The sequence below is a fragment of the Mauremys mutica genome, chromosome 3 (assembly GCF_020497125.1).
Source record: "Mauremys mutica isolate MM-2020 ecotype Southern chromosome 3, ASM2049712v1, whole genome shotgun sequence".
Lineage (NCBI taxonomy): Eukaryota > Metazoa > Chordata > Testudines > Geoemydidae > Mauremys > Mauremys mutica.
In genome coordinates, this window is record NC_059074.1 from 41,663,461 (window position 1) to 41,682,974 (window position 19,514).

The following is a 19,514-nucleotide window of genomic DNA, read 5'->3' on the forward strand; positions in this document are numbered from 1 at the left end:
CCCCGATGTCAAAGCAAGAAATGAGATTCTAACTGTCCAGACAGGAAAAGGATTTCAAATTTTCCCGGGTCATTTCCTGTGTGGCTGCTCAGAACATCCAAGCTCGGACTGCTGTCCAGAGCGTCAACAGAGTGGTGCAGTGTGGGATAGCTCCCGGAGCTACTAAGTTCGATTTGCATCCACACCTAGCCTAATTCGAGCTAGCAAGTGCGAATTTAGCGTTACTCCACCTGTCGGGGTGGAGTACCAAATTCGAACTAAGGAGCCCCCTAGTTCGAATTAAATGGCTTCCTGGTGTGGACGGTTGAGCGATTAGTTCGAATTAACGCTGCTAAATTCGATTTAAGATCCTAGTGTAGACCAGGCCTGAGAGCTGTGTTAAGTGGTGGGTAGAGCCCTGCAAATCCACGGATATCCTCTTTATATATGCAGACCATTTTTGCGCATCACAGATCAGATGCCAGTACAAAGTTTGTATCCGCGCTGGGCTCTAGTGGTGGGTGGGACCTCAAGACATCACAGAGGTTGCAGTGGAGAGGACAGCAGCAGAGTGAATGACAACACAGCAGCTGATGGCACAGTGGTGGGGTGAGTGAGTGACGATGGAGTGGCTGACAGTGCAGCAACACAGTGAACAGTGATGCAGTGGCAGAGTGGACGATGGCACAGCGCCCAGTGGCAGAGTGAACAACGGCAGAGCAGCAGGAAGCGACATGAAGCGAACAGCATGGCAGCAGCAGCTGAAGCATTGCTCAATGCCTTGTCTCCACACAACCCCTCCCCAGGATGGGAGGTGAACTCTTGCGAATGCACCTCTAAACTCTGGGTTTTTGCCGACCAAGGACAATTGTGAATGGGGTTCATTGCAGAGAGAGGGGCGAGGTGTGTTAAAGGAACATTTGTTTCTCAGACTTTCACACTGCAAGGTGAGAAGCTGAGGATAAGGATGGTGCCCAACGTACCCTGAGGTTGGGTGTTTCGATCGTGGTCATATGTTTTTGAATCATGCCTGTGGTGTTTTCACAAATTAATGTCGGGTTCCTTACCTCTTTTAACAAAAAGTTTTCTTTTCTATACACAGACTCAGTGTTTGTGAGAGGGGAAGTATTGTCTCTTAGAGATGCCTAGGAGTGGTCTGTAATTTTCTCACTTTACTGGGTGGGCCTCGAGCTATTTTCTTTGTTGTTTTATCAAAAGAACCCCCTAGAACCACATGGTAGATGAGTTTCATAAATAACAACACTTCCAGTCTGTGACCACAAATGATCCCTGTCCTAGATTTGCATCTGGTAGTGGCAACGTGGACACATGGGCATCAATATAGGTCTGGTTTGGGCATAAGAAAATGTGTAGATTCTAGACTGCTCCACTACTCTTGAATGGCTTTCTTACCATGTGCAGATTGCAAATGTATTACACATCTCCTGTGGAACATGAAATCAGTATAAGACTCCATTAAAGGTCTCTTGCAACCTCCAACTACTATGACACTGGATGTCCTTGCAAGAATGTCATAAGACTTGCAAACATTTTATATAGTGAACAAAATCATCTGAATACTGTTTTTAATACAACACTAGGAATAAAAAAATATGCAGCAGAATTTAGCGATCTACTAAAATCTCTAACAGTTTTGTAAAATAAAAACTGTTCATATGCTGAAAAATTACAGAATAATCTACATTTACTCTGGTTAATAGATGGACCCTTTTCTAAATGCTAGATATAAAAGCTGGTTTAAGGTTGATTAATGCCTAAGAACTAATCACTGCTAGCTAGAGCCTTATTTGAACCCCTGTACAAGGTGAATTTCACGCTCTAGCTGTCACCAGAAAGTGTGCTCTTGGGAACTATAGATTAGGGCCATCTCAGTGTCACACACGTTGGTTTCTAAAGTTAATTTCCTAATAATTAAAGGGACAATGTCAGGTTGTTTAAGCCCCAAATTTAGGTTCCGTCGGGTAGAAATGAATGCATAAATATTACGATTTTTTTTTAAAGCAAGAATCCGAACATGGAAGCATTTTGCTAGGGCGTAAGATAAGCAAAGTGAAACTGAAACGAGACTAACCGGGGTTTGCCCCGGTCCCCACGCGGGTTCGCAGCCAGTGTCAGCAGGAAGCAGCTCCAGGCAACAGCGAGAGGAGACTCGGTGAGTAGCAAAGCTGGGGGCTGGGGGAAGGGGCAGGCAGGAAAAGGAGCAGGATAATGGGGCACAAAGCTGGAGTGGGGAAAGCTAATCAGAAGTAATGTAGGCGGGGGAGCCTGCTCCAAACCCTCCTCCCCATGCTCGAGGCTTTAAATGCTTCTAATCACCCTTCCCCATCTGGTCCAGCCAGGCTCCATTACCCGCCTGTCCTCGCCCACCTCCCAGTTAACCTGTTCTCTTCAGCAATCCCCCTCCAAACAACCCCCAGGCATCTTACTCCAGGTGCTCCCCCTGACTCTCCAGTGTCCTAAATCCCCACCGATTTCCCCAGTCCCCTGCCTTCGCCAACCCCCGCTCATCCTCGCCCCAGTCCCGCTTCTACAGGGCACATTGGAGAGGCTCCTGCCCCAGCGGGGCAGCACCCGGAGAGGGAAATCCGTGACTACGGCCGGTGAGAAATGTCCCACGTTAAGCTGCGCAAAACCAAGACGTGGGTCCCTTCGTATACCCAGGGCCGCCCAGAGGATTCCGGGGGCCCGGGGGTCTTCGGCGGCGGGGGGCCCTTCCGTTCCGGGACCCGCCGCCGAAGTGCCCCGAAGACCCGCGGCGGGGGCCCCCCCGCCACCGAATTACCGCCGAAGCGGGACCCGCCGCCAAAGCGCAGCCCAGTCTTCAGCGGTAATTCTGCGGCGGGGGGGGGGGCCGCCGCGGGTCTTCGGGGCACTTTGGCGGCGGGTCCCGGAACAAAAGGGCCCCCCGCCGCCGAATTACCACCGAAGACCGAGCTGAACTTCGGCGGCGGTTCCTGCTCCGTCTTCGGCAGTAATTCGCCAGCGGGGGGTCCTTCTGCCCCGGAGCGGAAGGACCCCCCGCCGGCGAAGACTGGGAGCGGCAGAAGTTCCTGCGCCCGGCCCCGCAAGAGTTTGCCGGGCACCCCGGAGCGAGTGAGGGACCCTGCTCCAGGGGCCCCGAAAAACTCTGGTGGGGGTCCCCGTGGGGCGCGGGGCCTGGGGCAAATTGCCCCTCTTGCCCCCCCCTCGGGGCGGCCCTGCGTATACCACACTCGAGGCGCGATACAGCCAACACACGTGTGAGTTACACACTATTTCTACGCAGGGGACACACACATCCTGCCCCACAGCGGGGTATTGGAGGGATTGGTTCCAGCTCCCAGGTTTCTACCCAGCTCAGTGGTTCTAGCTGGGCTCAGGCTGGCTTTGCACGGGACATGTTTTGCATCCTACCAGCTGCGCTGCCAATGACAACACACTCCCCCGTGCAGTGTTTTGTCAGGACTCTGTACGGGGGGCGATCGCCCTTTCCATCAGTGCAACGCGAAACTTGGCTGCAGCACCAGGGCAGAGTGTGACCTGCCCCCCTCCTGCCCTGCAGAATTAAGCTCCAAGGAGAGCTGTGAACAACCCCAGAGTCCGGCTTGCCAGTGCGGGGTATTTGGACGCTCCACTGCGCCCTCCGGGGAGGGCGGGACGGTTAATGTCAGGCGGAAACAAAGGGTGGGGCAGGAGGAAGCGACGTTATCCCGTGTGTACAGGCGTCTGTCCCGGCTGTGCTGAGGAGCTGGGATTCAAGGCTCTTGCAGCTGCTTCTGCAAAGGTGGAAGAAGCAGCCCGGACTTCTCTGTTTTGCAGTCGGCTGATCGCTGCTGTTGAGCACATCACAGGAAAGCACGGAGGCTGCGGGGAGAAAGGGTAGAGCAAGTGAAGCAGAGCAGCCGGTAAGCAGCAAGCAAATGGTGCTGGATGGAGAAGGGCTTTATTAACTACAGCCCTTATTTTACTGAATGGAAAGGGTGAGCCTAGGAGAACCTGCCTATTGGTATTTCATAGAATCATAGAATCATAGAATCATAGAATCTCAGGGTTGGAAGGGACCTCAGGAGGTCATCTAGTCCAACCCCCTGCTCAAAGCAGGACCAAACCCAACTAAATCATCCCAGCCAGGGCTTTGTCAAGCCTGACCTTAAAAACCTCTAAGGAAGGAGATTCCACTACCTCCCTAGGTAACCCATTCCAGTTCTTCACCACCCTACTAGTGAAAAAGTTTTTCCTAATATCCAACCTAAACCTCCCCCTCTGCAACTTGAGACCATTACTCCTTGTTCTGTCATCTTCTACCACTGAGAACAGTCTAGATCCATCCTCTTTGGAACCCCCTTTCAGGTAGTTGAAAGCAGCTATCAAATCCCCCCTCATTCTTCTCTTCTGCAGACTAAACAATCCCAGTTCCCTCAGCCTCTCCTCATAAGTCATGTGCTCCAGCCCCCTAATCATTTTTGTTGCCCTCCGCTGGACTCTCTCCAATTTATCCACATCCTTCTTGTAGTGTGGGGCCCAAAACTGGACACAGTACTCCAAATGAGGCCTCACCAGTGCTGAGTAGAGGGGGATGATCACATCCCTTGATCTGCTGGAAATGCCCCTACTTATACAACCCAAAATGCCATTAGCCTTCTTGGCAACAAGGGCACACTGTTGACTCATATTCAGCTTTTCGTCCACCGTAACCCCTAGGTCCTTTTCTGCAGAACTGCTACCCAGCCATTCGGTCCCTAGTCTGTAGCAGTGCATGGGATTCTTCCGTCCTAAGTGCAGGACTCTGCACTTGTCCTTGTTGAACCTCATCATATTTCTTTTGGCCCAATCCTCTAATTTGTCTAGGTCCCTCTGTATCCTATCCCTACCCTCCAGCGTATCAACCACTCCTCCCAGTTTAGTGTCATCTGCAAACTTGCTAAGGGTGCAGTCCACACCATCCTCCAGATCGTTAATGAAGATATTGAACAAAACCGGCCCCAGCACCGACCCTTGGGGCACTCCACTTGATACCGGCTGCCATCTAGACATGGAACCATTGATCACTACCCGTTGAGCCCGACCATCTAGCCAGTTTTCTATCCACCTTACCATCCATTCATCCAGCCCAGACTTCTTTAACTTGCTGGCAAGAATACTGTGGGAGACTGTATCAAAAGCTTTGCTAAAATCCAGAAATAGTACATCCACTGCTTTCCCCTCATCCACAGAGCCGGTTATCTCGTCATAGAAGGCAATTAGGTTAGTCAGGCATGACTTGCCCTTGGTGAATCCATGCTGACTGTTCCTGATCACTTTCCCCTCCTTTAAGTGGTTCAGGATTGATTCCTTGAGGACCTGTTCCATGATTTTTCCAGGGACTGAGGTGAGACTGACTGGCCTGTAGTTCCCTGGATCTTCCTTCTTCCCTTTTTTAAAGATGGGCACTACATTAGCTTTTTTCCAGTCATCCGGGACCTCCCCCGATCACCATGATTTTTCAAAGATAATGGCCAATGGCTCTGCAATCTCATCGGCCAACTCCTTTAGCACCCTCGGATGCAGCGCATCCGGCCCCATGGACTTGTGCTCGTCTAGCTTTCCTAAATAGCCCCGAACTACTTCTTTCTCCACAGAGAGCTGGTCACCTCCTCCCCATACCGTGCTGCAGAGTGCAGCTGTCTGGGAGCTGACCTTGTCTGTGAAGACAGAGGCAAAAAAAGCATTGAGTACACTAGCTTTCTCCACATCCTCTGTCACTAGGTTCCCTCCCTCATTCAGCAAGGGGCCCACACTTTCCTTGACTTTCTTCCTGTTGCTAACATACCTAAAGAAACCCTTCTTGTTACTCCTAACATCTCCGGCTAGCTGCAACTCCAAGTGTGATTTGGCCTTCCTGATTTCACACCTGCATGCCTGAACAATACTTTTATACTCCTCCCTGGTTATTTGTCCAATCTTCCACTTCTTGTAAGCTGTTCTTTTGTGTTTAAGACGAGCAAGGATTTCACTGTTAAGCCAAGCTGGTCGCCTGCCATATTTACTTCTCTTCCTACACATCGGGATGGTTTGTTCCTGCAAACTCAATAAGGTTTCTTTGAAATACAGCCAGCTTCCCTCGACTCCTTTCCCCGTCATGTTATTCTCCCAAGGGACCTTGCCCATCAGTTCCCTGAGGGAGTCAAAGTCTGCTTTTCTGAAGTCCAGGGTCTCTGTTCTACTGTTTTCCCCTTTTTCCTTGTGTCAGGATCCTGAACTCGACCATCTCATGGTCACTGCCCCCCAGGTTCCCATCCACTATTGCTTCCTCTACTATTTCTTCCCTGTTTGTGAGCAGCAGGTCAAGAAGAGCTTTTCCCCTAGTTGGTTCCTCCAGCACTTGCACCAGGAAATTGTCCCCTACACTTTCCAGAAACTTCCTAGATTGTCTGTGCACCGCTGTATTGCTCTCCCAGCAGATATCGGGGTGATTAAAGTCACCCATGAGAACCAGGGCCTGTGATCTAGCAACTTCTGTTAGTTGCTGGAAGAAAGCCTCGTCCACCTCATCCCCCTGGTCCGGTGGTCTGTAGCAGACTCCCACCACGACATTACCCTTGTTGTTCATACTTCTAAATTTAATCCAGAGACACTCAGGTTTTTCTGCAGTTTCATACTGGAGCTCTGAGCAGTCATACTGCTCTCTTACGTACAACGCAACTCCCCCACCTTTTCTGCCCTGCCTGTCCTTCCTGAACAGTTTATATCCATCCATGACAGTACTCCAATCATGTGAGTTATCCCACCAAGTCTCTGTTATTCCAATTACATCATAATTCCTTGACTGTGCCAGGACTTCTAGTTCTCCCTGCTTGTTCCCCAGGCTTCTTGCATTAGTGTATAGGCATTTAAGATAACCCGCTGATTGTCCCGCTTTCTTGGTCTGAGACAGGAGTCCTCCCCTCTTGTAATCTCCTGCTTGTGCTTCCTCCCGGTATCCCACATCCCCACTTACCTCGGGGCTTTGGTCTCCTTCCCCCGGTGAACCTAGTTTAAAGCCCTCCTCACTAGGTTAGCCAGCCTGCTTGCAAAGATGCTCTTCCCTCTCTTCGTGAGGTGGAGCCCGTCTCTGCCTAGCAATCCTTCTTCTTGGAAGACCATCCCATTGTCAAAGAATCCAAACCCTTCTCTCCGACACCATCTGCGTAGCCATTCGTTGATTTCCACGATTCGTCGGTCTCTACCCTGGCCTTTTCCTGCCACAGGGAGGATAGACGAGAACACCACTTGCGCCTCAAACTCCTTTATCCTTCTTCCCAGAGCCACGTAGTCTGCAGTGATACGCTCAAGGTCATTCTTGGCAGTATCATTTGTGCCCACGTGGAGAAGCAGGAAGGGGTAGCGATCCGAGGGCTGGATGAGTCTCGGCAGTCTCTCCGTCACATCGTGAATCCTAGCCCCTGGCAAGCAGCACACCTCTCGGTTCTCCCGGTCAGGGCGGCAGATAGATGACTCAGTCCCCCTGAGGAGAGAGTCCCCGACCACCACCACCCTCCTCCTCCTCTTGGGAGTGGTGGTCGTGGAACCCCCATCCCTAGGAAGGTGCATCTCATGCCTTCCAATCAGTGGAGTCTCCTTCTGCTCTGTTCCCTCAGGTGCATCATCCACTCCTCTCTCTGCACTAATACCTGTGGAGAGAACATGAAAACGGTTGCTCACCTGTATCTGTGTTTCTGGTACATGGATGTTTCTGGTACTCTTTCCCCTTCTGGAAGTCACATGCCGCCACTTATCCTCGCTGGCCTTCTGTCCCCGCTGCGTAGCCTGCTCTGAATCTTCAGAACGTTGTGCCCGCTGCAGCTGATCCTGACGTCTATCCAGGAAATCCTCATTTTCTTTTATGGAATGCAGGGTTGTTATTCGTTTCTCCAGACCTTGAATCTTCTCTTCCAAGATGGAGATCAGCTTGCACTTGGTACAGACAAAGTCGCTCCTATCCTGTGGAAGGAAGACGAACATGGCGCATCCTGTGCAGGTCACAACGGCGGATTGCTCAGCATCCATGGTCTCTTCCTTCTAAGAGCTCTCTCCAGGCAACTCCTTCTGTTTGCCTCTCTGCTGTTCGCTGCTCAGCTGGTTCGCAGCTGACTGCCTTTTTATAACAGTCAGGCCCAGCTGGAACAAAGCACTCCCAGATCAAACTGGTCAAACAAGCAATCAAACAATCAAGCACACAGTCAAACTGCCAAACTGCCCCCCCAACAGACACTCAGATACTCACCAGCGCAGTCCCCCTACTGCAGCACTTAGCTTTCGTTGTTGTTGTTTCCCCTTCTTGCAAATATTTTCGGTGTGTTGTACTGTTCCTTCATGTGAGGAGCAGGGAGTGGAGATTAGAGAGCTTTAAGTAACTTGTTTTTGGTTAAATGCTGAGAAAACATCCTATTTCCTGGAAAGAGGCTAGTGCATGAAGTCAGGGGAATTTCACACAGCCTGGAGGTAACTGTGCTTGTGCTGAGGGGAGGCAGAGGTTGGAGGGTGTTTTGTTTTCTCTTTGAGGAATTGAGAAAGGAAAGTTTCTGGGACTTTCTCTTCACACCACTGTAAACTATGCTTACGGTTAATGGCCTGATTCCCCACTTCCTTGTACGTTGTGTAGGCAGGGCCGGCTTTAGGAAGTGCGGGGCCCAATTCGAACAGTTTTGGCGGGGCCCCGGCAGGGATGACTTAAAAAAAAATGTAAAAAAACACGTGAGGCTTGTACTCACTGAGCGGTGCTCCGAGTCTTTGGCGGCACTTCGGCGGCGGGTCCTTCACTTGCTCCAGGTCTTCGGCGGCACTGAAGGACCCACCGCCGAAGTGCCACTGAAGACCCAGAGTGCTTCCAGGTGAGTAAAAATTAAAAAGGCGCCTCTAGCCAGGGAAGGGATTCTCACTGGGCGCGGGGCCCAATTCAGGGGAATTGGTGGAATAGGCCTAAAGCCGGCCCTCAGTGTAGGGTGAGTGTAAAATGCTACCAAATTAGAATTCTTAACTCTCCCACTGGTCCAAGATGCAAGGCAGTGGGAAGGAAAGGCCAGTGGAGTTACTCTGGTGTAAAGGAGAGCAGAATCAGGCCCTCTGAGAATATAAATAAACAATATTCCATTGCTCTGTAGCTATTTGGATGCTTCTGTTATTTATTATATTGGGGAGCAGGATAGGAAGGCATCGCTGTAGAAGCTTTTCGCCTATGCTACTAAGGATCTATATGGCTTCCTCTTCTATCTCCCATCAGCTCTCCCAGTCAAACTGTGTGAAATGAGAGACTCTCTGGGCAGTTCTTCCCCTAGCTATATTGACAGGATGTGCTGTGTCTAGTGGTCATGCCACTCTAGTCTAATGCATCAGCAAAATAGACCTGTGCTCACTGATATTTTAAAAGAAAAATGAAAATGTTCAGCTTCCTTAAACCACATCATATGGGAGAAGTTTTAATTAACTCGAAAATTTTGGCATATACAATTAGTAATAACTGTGATGCTGGGTGTGACAATAAGGAGGTTGTTTCTCTATGTACTACCCACTTAGGTATGTCTACACTTACCATTTAAAGCACAAAAAGTCCCTTTTTTGCGCTAACACCACGGGAACCTCTACACTTGTTAATGACTTTTTGTGGTGAAACTCAGAAGTTTCACCGCAAAAAGAAAACCACCTTTGCAAGAGGCATACAGCTGTTACCGCTGTTCTTTTTGCGCTGCTGTGAAAGTGATGACATGTTCTAGCCGTGTAAACACCTTTTGGCCTCCAGAGGATATGCCACAGTCAGGGCTGGCTCCAGGCACCAGCTCAGCAAGTAGGTGCTTGGGGTGGCCGATGGAGAGGGGCGGCACGTCCGACTCTTTGGCGGCAATTCGGCAGCGGGTCCCTCGGTCCCTCTCAGAATGAAGGACCAGCCGCCGAATTGCAGCCGAAGACTGAAGCGGCGGCTTTAGAGCTGATCGTGACTTTTTTTTTTTTGCTGCTTGGGGTGGTAAAAACTCTGGAGCCGGCCCTGGCCACAGTTCCAAAAAAGGCCACTCTGGCCAGCATCTGCTCTGATGCATGGATGTCCGCCCCTCCCCATGTAAGCCCTGGGAAGTTTGAAGCTCCCTTTCCCTTTGTTTGTAGATGTGGCCAGGAAAGCAGCCAGACAGCAGGAGGTTTAAAAAGAATGCCACGAAAGAAACCAGGAAGTAAAGGGGCTCCTGAGACACGAAGTAGGGCAGCACGGGGCACTGAGCAGGGACCCAGAATGCCTTCGCTCACCACCCCCCTTCCCACAAGACCTGTGGAGAGAGCTGCACTGTGGGATAGCTGCCCTACAATGCTGCTCTCATTGGTGATGGAAGTGCTGGTAGTGTAAACACTCTCTGACACCTGAGGAATTGAGTGAGTACACAGACCAGCACTTTACTTTCACTAGTTTCCTATCACCGGTGAAACCTACAGCGCAAAAACTCTATGAGTGTAGACAAACCCTTAGTTAGCTTCAGGAATAAAAGACCTTTTGGTCTAATTCTGTTCAGATGTTGACAGTGCAATTCTGTTCACACGTTGATCCTGGAAGCCCTTTCTCGTGTAAGTAGTCCCATTTACTAGAATAAGGTTTTGTAGAATGATGCCTTATTTTTTGGTGTCTGATATTCCATGTTGCAAGCAAAGCGACATTGTTGAGATTCCCTCTGAGACCGTTTCCACTTGGCTTATCCAGAACACTTTATCCAACTCTCTGGAATCCACAGTCAGTTCAAATCTGGGCTCATCACTGAGGTTTCATCATTGACATTTCAGAAAGCTGCATCTCAGGTGATCAGGTCAGGAGTAGTGGGGCATTACAGTTCCAAAGTACATAGTTATTGTCACAGAGTGTGAGGGAGTCAGGGCCCTGAACCCCTGGCTTCCTGCAATTCACCATGACTCTCAGCCAGCCAGTAAAGCAGAAGGTTTATTTAGACGACAGGAACACAGTCCAAAACAGGTTTTGCAGGCACAGACAACAGGATCCTCCCTAATTAGGTCCATCTTGGGGTCCCAGGAGCACCACACCCCTCTTGGAGGGTCAGAGCCCTGTCTGTAGTTCCCTCCATTCCTCAGCCAGCTCCTGCAACTCCTCTCCCTCCCCCGCGTCTCCTCCCCCCCAGCCTGTGTTCAGCTTCCCGGGCAGAGGTGTCACCTGGCCCCTAACCTCTTCCTGGGTTCTCATGTTACATGCTCAGGCATCCTCCCTCCATCCAGTCTCCCATCCCCCAATGCAGACTGTCCTCCCAGGCAAACATCCCCCACTCAGCATTCACAGACCACAGTAAGAACAGTCCCAGTTCATCACATCTCTCCCCCCTTTGAGACCGAACTGAGCAGGGTCACTTCAGCCAGTGACCTGGGGAAGTTCGAACCAACCCACGTTCCCAGGGATGCCCCCAACATCCCTCCCATTCCTTGGTGAGAATTACACAAGGCCCTTCCAGTTTCCTACCCCCCTTTAGGTCGAGGTTGCTCAATGGCACTCGTAGTTTGCCTGTGGGAAGGCTTATGCAGCCCATGCCCTTTCCCCACCCAAATACCCCTGGGGTTCAAGCTTGGCTGGGGTCTTCTCCCAGTGTTCCAGTCTGGGGGGGGGCTGTGATTCAGGCTCTCTTGGTTCAGAGCCCCCCTTTTGACCTGGGCCCCCCTCTGGAAAGGCTCCTCTATGATGGACAAGGGTCCTACAGCCATTTTCCACTTGTCCCGGGCCTTCCTCACCCTCTGGCAGGGGTCACATACACTGGGCCACTCTCTACATGTCTCTTCTTTTTTTTAAATTGCAGATGGGTTTCTGCTCCGTGTAACAGCACAGGCTCAGTAGTTTTAACATAGACCAACACGTGGATGAGAACCTTCAGACTCCCTCCAAATATTTTGAATTAGAGAAGAAGAAATGAATCTTGCAAAGGAGAGTGGAACATCCAGAGACATATATGACTGGGACTATGTTCTGTGGGAAGTTCGTTTGAAGTTACTAGCAGCTGGTTTTTTTATCTACCTGGGAGTATTTCTTCTAGCTCACTGGTTGTCGTCATGGATCAGTGCCAGTTATCGCACTTTGTCAGGAATGGAGAAGGCCTTCTGGAATACGCATATGACACGTGGCCTGTTTGCAGTTCAGAGTTGTGGAGCTGGGTTGTGGGCCTTGTTCATAGATCCAGTTTTTCAAGCTGACCAAGTGTATTCACAGCAAAAGTGGAGCTATTTTCATTGCTTAATAGCCGCTGGCTACTTTTTGCTTGACAATGTAGTTCTTCATGTGTCTAATATTGTTTTCGGAATTTTTGATGTGGTCACAGTGCTTCATCATTTATTTGCATTTGGTGGGATTTTTGTTGTGATAGCAAACATAACATCTGGACACTATCTAATCCTGGTGGGACTGCTACTTGAGATGAGTTCTCCTTCAACTTGCCTCTCCCATGTGCTTTTAAAGGTAATAACTTGATGTATTTATTATTGGTGATAGAAGTTTCCATTATAAAGCTCACATTGCCTCCTGCTCAAAAAATATCTGCAAAGAAATATTGGCCTCCAAATTAAGAGATTAGTTCTGGGATCAAGGAAGATTTTTTCCTTCCAAACTTGAAGTGAAATGGCCAGGGGAATCCTTAACTGTAACATGCTAAATACTTAGATATTAAACATTTTTGCCCATTTTGTAGCAAAGAAAGAAAATTGAAAGATTTTTAAAAAATTACTTTACAGACTCTAGTTGGGTTCTAGTGCACAAGACTAAAGATTAGGTGACTAAACTCTGTTTTTAAAGTATTTGTTTGACTGAAAATAGTAACATAAGAATAACTCATCAACTCCAACAAGCTTAATATAGACCACTGAATTTCTGTTGGAGACTAAAGGTGTGTGTGTGTGTGTGTGTGTGTGTACTCTATGGATTTAAAGAGGGAGAACAGCTTTGAAGAGATCTGCGATGCTTGTAGGGAGAGAAGAAATCAGCCCTCTTCTGAAACCACAATCCGTTCCAAGCAGTATGTCTTAGTGGTTTAAGCATAAATTCTAAAATATCTGGACTCTTTAAAACTATATAGCCACAAGCCCTGACAGGTTCACCTCAGCCCTCCTGTGATGCTTTTAATGAGAACTTAAACAGGGCCTGTCCGTGCATGTAGATGCTAGAGCAGCTAGAGTCAAGGTTTGCTTGGGAGGTGTTTGCCATAACTTTCCAGACCCTGCTAGCCCCCCTGCACTTTTGTGAGAGGTGCTTTGTTTTGATTGTCTTCCTCCCGTCAACAGATGGCTGCATCTAAGGGCTTGGCTACACTTACAAATTTGCAGCGCTGCAGCAGGGTGTGAAAACACACCCTCTGCAGCGCTGCAAATTGCGGCGCTACAAAGCGCCAGTGTAGTCAAAGCCCCAGCGCTGGGAGCCGCGCTCCCAGCGCTGTCCGTTATTCCCCACAGGGAAGTGGAGTACGGACAGCGCTGGGAGAGTTTTCTCCCAGCGCTGGCGCTTTGATTACACTTAGCGCTTCAAAGCGCTGCCGCGGCAGCGCTTTGAAATGCAAGTGTAGCCAAAGCCTAAGTGATGTTGTATGCACATAGGTGGCAAAGTGGTTTAGAATTCTGCTGGACAAAAGGTGCTTTATAAATGTGCAATCTTTTAGCACTCAAGAGAAAAAAGATTTAATCTTTGTATGGCAGTTTACACTAAACACTACAGGAAAGCCTAGAAAACGCTGACTGCCTTATCTTGAAAGTACAATCTCATGTCTCTTCCTTATTGTTGTTTCTTCCAGACTGGCTATGCTAACACCTTTTTGTGGAAGGCAAACCAATGGATACTGATCCACATGTTTCACTGCCGCATGGTTCTTTCTTATCACCTGTTGTGGGTGTGTATTTCCAATTGGAATGATGTGGTAGACAATATGGGACTTCCATATTTTATTGTCTTTTTCATGGGGTTAAGTATATTTACATTAAGAATTAATCCATACTGGACATACAAAACAACTGAGAAGTTCTTCCTAGTTGGTGGTGTGAAAGTAGAATGAATTATATTGTAAAAATAAGAATGGATTAAAGAAATGTTGTATGTATCTTTTGTCTGTTACAGCTGTCCCCCTGCTGCATTCCTTTTCCCCCTCTCCTTTCTGTTTGTCCTGTGTGGCCGCCCCTCCTGGCCATTGTGCTAACTAAAGTCACAGCCCTATTCATAGGAATGGCCTGTGCAGACTAACTGGAGCCATTGCTCTGCCTAGGGAGGGGGCTTCTTGCTTCTTTGTTTGGCTCCTTTGTTCAGACCCAGGCTCGGTGTAGGGGGCGCTGCCCAAAAATGCAAAACCTGAAGTGGCCAACTAATTAAGCATATGAGTCATACCTGTGGCTCAGAACATGCCCGGGCATGCCTATGCTTACCTGCAGTTTTTCCCTGCCTTCTCTCCTCCCCTGTATCAAGAGGAGCCAATCAAAAGTACTGGTGGGAAACTGCCCAAGTTTGCCTTTAAAGCCAGACATTTTCTGATCAGACCTCGGAGAAGGTCCTTGCTTTGCCACCTGGTCTGATCAGCTAGGGGTCTTTGGGGGGCCCTCTCCCCGCTCTCGTTTGTTTTTGAGCGTACCCCCGTTTTTAAACTCCCCTCCCACGAACAACGAATTTGTGCCTGGAGATCTCCTGATTATTGTAAGCCATCCTCTGATGCTACTGCTGTTCCTGTCTCTGTGCTTGCTGCTGTCCTGGGGATTGGTAAGAACTCCCTCTTGCAAACTCCCCCGTCCTAGCTGCTGGCCTTGTTTCCCCAGCAGACAGACCCAAGCTAACTCCTTGGTCTGTATCTGTAATCTGTTTCTTGCTCCGCAGCACCTTTGCCTGTGCCGCTGCTAAGCTGTGCCTTCCTGGACTGTATCCTGGGCTGCCGGCTTGCAGCCGCCCCACTGCTGCAGCCACCACTAGTTAACCACCCCACCCCCGCCCCCGGGGCTGTACCCTGGGCACACACCACTCTGCCCTCTGGAACTGCTCCTCCACCCAATCAAAGAATCGACATAGTGTAAGGTGCACCTATTGAAATCAGGTTCTTAGTCTAGATAAGTTGTAATTTCATTTTGCATAGCTGTGGTTAAGTTAGGTTTAGAGAATTGTTTGTATTGTGCTCCGTAAGTTAAGTTTAAAAAATTGTTGCACTGTGTTCTGTTGCTTGCTAATTTGTGTAGTCTTGGTTAAGTTAGATCATAGATAAGATTTTGCTGTGTTCTGTATAATTGTGGTTAAGTCTGTCTTCCCGCTGCCCTAACACCCCGCCCCGAGCTTGCCCGTGTCTCCCCCCAAGCTCCCCAGTCACTCGTTGCAGTCTCTCTGCTGTTTAAACTTGCAGCCTGTCTGCTCTCTGTGTCTCCCTGAGTTTAAATCTCCCTCTGCAGCGCCTCTGCCTTTGGTCTCTGCTCCACCACGTGCCCCTCTTCTCCCATCCCCATTCCTCTACCACTGCTTTTCTCTCTCTCTTTCTCTTTTTTAATCCCTTCCCCCACGTGTTCACCCCGCTCCTACTGCTGCTAAACCTCAATTGTATTGCTGAAATCTAGCATAAAACCCCATTGGTTACCCTTTTCCTCTCTGACACACCTCACATTTTACACTTACACCACTGTAACGCATTTTTACCTAGAGTTGTTGGTTATTTAACACATTTTACCCATAACTGTTAGTTGGTTATATGCTGCTGTGACACACCCTTTACATAGAAATTGTTAGCTACCTGTTACATTTATACTTCAGTGTTAATTGGTTACCAACTGTATTGTACCCCACTACTGAAACCCCCTATACTATTTACTAAAAGAAACCCCTCCCCAATTGTCTACCTTAACAAACCCCATACCCCTCACTATTGAATTTTCCCTGTTTTTGGATTTTCTTAATAAAGTTTATTTTTGCACCCCACCAGTGCAGTAGTTGTCCCCCAGGACCCCCTACCTGCTGGCAGGGTCACCTTTAAGCAGAAATAAGAAATGTTGAAATACAGGTGCCAGGAAAAGAAACATTAGGCATAAACAAGGGTGCTAATGGCGAAACATTAACAGAAGATCGGTAATAGTAAGGAAATAAAATATGCATGTCTAGCCCAGGTAAACTTATCAGATTCTGCTTCCTTTGTTATCTTGTTAAGTGCTAGCCCTTTTATCTATATAAATAAGATAGTTTGTGTCTTGCATGGTGCTCACATTATCTGGGTGTTATTAGCAGAGCGCTGTGCTAATAAAACAGAGTGGTCTGACAAACTGTGAGTCCTGAGTCTAACTTTGACAATGGGAACTCTTCAAATACAGCAGTGAAAAATAAATCTTCTGGTAAATTAAATAGTGAAACACTTCAGAAGAAGATGATATAGTGCTGCAACAGCTGTTGGGTAACTGGAAAATATGTCCGGAAGAATGTAACGCAGGTTTAATTTAGTTTGAGCATAATGTAGTAAAATCTCATTCTGGGGGAAGTGGCAAGTTAGTGATAGAAAGGCAAGGTATGTAAAATCTACAGAATCATAATTTCAGTGGCAAGAGGGACTAACTGCCTACCCTCCCCCTCGCATCCTTCAGCTGCCATCTCTAAGTCCTCCAGCTGGTGGAAATTTTGATAATATAACTTTGTCAAAAATGGGTCAAGTTAGGGCTTTTGAATAATATCCTTCTCCCATGAACATAATGGTGACAAACCTAAAACAATTATGTATATATCTATTTGAGAAAATATTGAAATATCAACTTCTTAAAATTATACTTTAACAGAGGGATGCATTGCTTAGCTGAAAATTACATTGATCTTTGGCAATCCTAGGGAGTTTAGCCTTGACATTTAGGACTGAAAACATTTATTCATCAAAGTCATTATCTGTGTGATCTCCGTTTAGGGCGCCACTGCTAGACATGTTGTCATATTGATCATCATCCACATCACACTCATACATCTCTATTAAGGCAGATGGCTAGCCACACATTTGCAGAGTGGTGTCTTTACATGAGCTTTTGATTAGCTGAAGGAGTGCATGGTATTTTATGCATAATTGTTGTGATCGTTCCATCCTCCAAGACCCATCAGTGCCCGATAGGCGAAGACAGTTTTGAATGTGGTCAATCATTCCAGAGCCATTCTATTGCCTGCTAGTTTGCCCTCTTGATAGTAGATATAAATGCATCCCTTGTCAATGACAATTATTCTCTGTCTGCTGCTTGGAAAACATCCACCAATATAGCTCTGCGAGTGTCATAATGTTGGTCTTCAAATGGTAAACTAGGCATATGAATGCCTTTAGTGCGTATTTATGACCTCATCAGTGACTGTCTCAGCCATTCTGAGCACCTTGAGAGCAATGAGAGAGTCTCCGGAGGCTGAATGAAATGTCTTCCTGTAAGATAATTTGGTCTTTCCAGCCATCCTTCCAGTACTGTCACATTCAGAAAAGGTGTGACAACCTGGCAGTGAGGCTGTTGAACTCGCCTGTAAACACCCATGTCATTTTTATTCAGTTCTGAAGATGTATTCCAGCTGCAAAAGGAATGTTAACTGAACTGAGCAATCCCTGGGTCTAGCATGTATGGCTGGCCAGTGACGCATCAAAAGCCGCTACTAACACATTTCGCTACCAACATCAGTTTCTGGCACATATACTACTGTATCCAAATCTGCTACTTCACCCCTTGATTTTGGCCAGTGATAGTGAATTATGAAGAATTGGGGGGGTCCCTTTGGCGTAATTTGCTACCTCTGATCTTTCATGTCTGGTCAGGGTAGCTAACTGTGATGGGGTGGGGTCATTTGTTACAATTTGCTGCCTCTCACCTTTCACATCATCTGATTTGGGGTACCTTTCACATCCTCTGGTCTGTAGGTAGCAAATTGTAGTGGGGCATCACCATCCATCACAATTAGCTACCCGTGGACAAAGGTGAGAGGTAGCAAGCAATGGTGCGTTTTGATGTCCTGTTACAATTTGCTACCATTTTGCAATTGCCATTGTAAACATAGACACAAATAAAGAGGAATTTTTCAAAATTTAAAAATGTTCTTGTAACCAGGTATATAAACAAGAACTGTTTACTTTCAGTTCCAAATTTTTTTCAAAAACAAGCATCAAAATATATGTATAGATAGTTTTTGATAGATAGATGTATAGACACCTTTTTTCTATACTCAAATGAACAGTAAAATTAAACTTCTCTATTACTTGTTTATATTCCAGCTGTGTTATTCCAAACACCAAAATATTTCTCTTTATATAATTGTTTTGTTAACATCTGAATTATGCATACTTGTTGCACCTGTACTCTTTCTTCTCATCAGTTAGGTTTTCTTTATTAGTTCCCTCTGGAAGGCAAGGCATATGTCCCCTCCTCTTACAAGAGTCACACTGGACCTTTGGTAAGTACTAGATGAGAAAATGAAATTACAGAACTAATAATAATAAACATAATTTCTGTTTACTCATAACATTATAAAAAGATATTCCTTCAATATATAATCATTACTCAAGATATGACTATCAGCAGTGGTGAAAATGTTTGTTACTGGAATTATTACAAGAATCCTGATCCTAGGCTGGTTATTACATTAGGTCCGTATGCAGTTGGCTAGATGTTGGGCCATGGCTTTTGTTCTTGTACTACAAACCACTGTATTCTGCTTACTTACCAGTTCCAACATACAGTATGTGTTTCTCATACAATGTTGTGTTTCTTACCATTGTGCAATCTTCATTTTCTTTTCTGCAAGTGACAAAGTTGCAGTATATGCTGTATTCTATGCACTCTGAAAAATCAATACAATGTACCGTACTCAAATGATGATTACGTTGTGACCAAAACTCTAAATAGAAATCTTGATTTATTCATTTATGCCAATTATTTCAATTTAAATAACTGGGGTTATATTTTAAGGTACACCAGTCTATGTTTCTCAAATTTTTACTTTACCGCTGGTGGATATAATGAAATCCAATTACATTTCACTGCTCTATCAATGGCAACCATTAGACTCTGACATACCCTATGATATACCCCACTGTAGGTGTATTAAGATAACCTGTATGTGACATAATTCCACTCTTCCTGTTATCTTCTGATATACTATGGGCTCAAAAGGTATATGTAACAAAGTTGTTACCTGACTCCTTTATTAAAAGAATTGCTATTTTTCTTTTAAATGTAATCAGAGCCTCTTGTGTGGTTTCTACAGAACTTATGTCTTTACGTTTCTACAAAGTAATAACACTTCTATTTAGAAAACACATCATAATTACACATCATTAACAAATAATAATGAAAATTTGGTATTGAATACCTTTAGGATGAGTGGTCCGCAGTTCTGCCCATAAGTTTGTCTCTTTTGTTTCAATTGTGGATTTTCCAGTTACTTGGTAGATGAAGGATGTGAAATTTTACACTTGCTGACTGTGTAAGGGGGTTTTACTTTTTCTTACAGTTTCTGTACATGTTTTATGATCCTTTATTTAATGAATGGTTGCAACAACTTAGTGCTCATATATATACACTTGGTTTCATATTATTGTATCAGTCTT

At 46.9% G+C, this 19,514-nt stretch overlaps 1 protein-coding gene across 1 annotated transcript in view; it reads left to right on the forward strand.

The window, feature by feature from the left end:
* Window positions 1-19,218, forward strand: part of LOC123365779 (protein CLN8-like) — a 42,689-nt gene extending 23,471 nt beyond the window's left edge. The window contains exons 2-4 of the mRNA XM_045008661.1: window positions 11,769-12,421; window positions 13,743-13,976; window positions 16,239-19,218. Coding sequence (XP_044864596.1) covers window positions 11,879-12,421; window positions 13,743-13,976; window positions 16,239-16,334 — 873 coding nt within the window. The 5' untranslated portion in view covers window positions 11,769-11,878 and the 3' untranslated portion in view covers window positions 16,335-19,218. The remainder of the gene's footprint in view (window positions 1-11,768; window positions 12,422-13,742; window positions 13,977-16,238) is intronic.
* The last annotated feature ends 296 nt before the right edge of the window (window positions 19,219-19,514 follow it).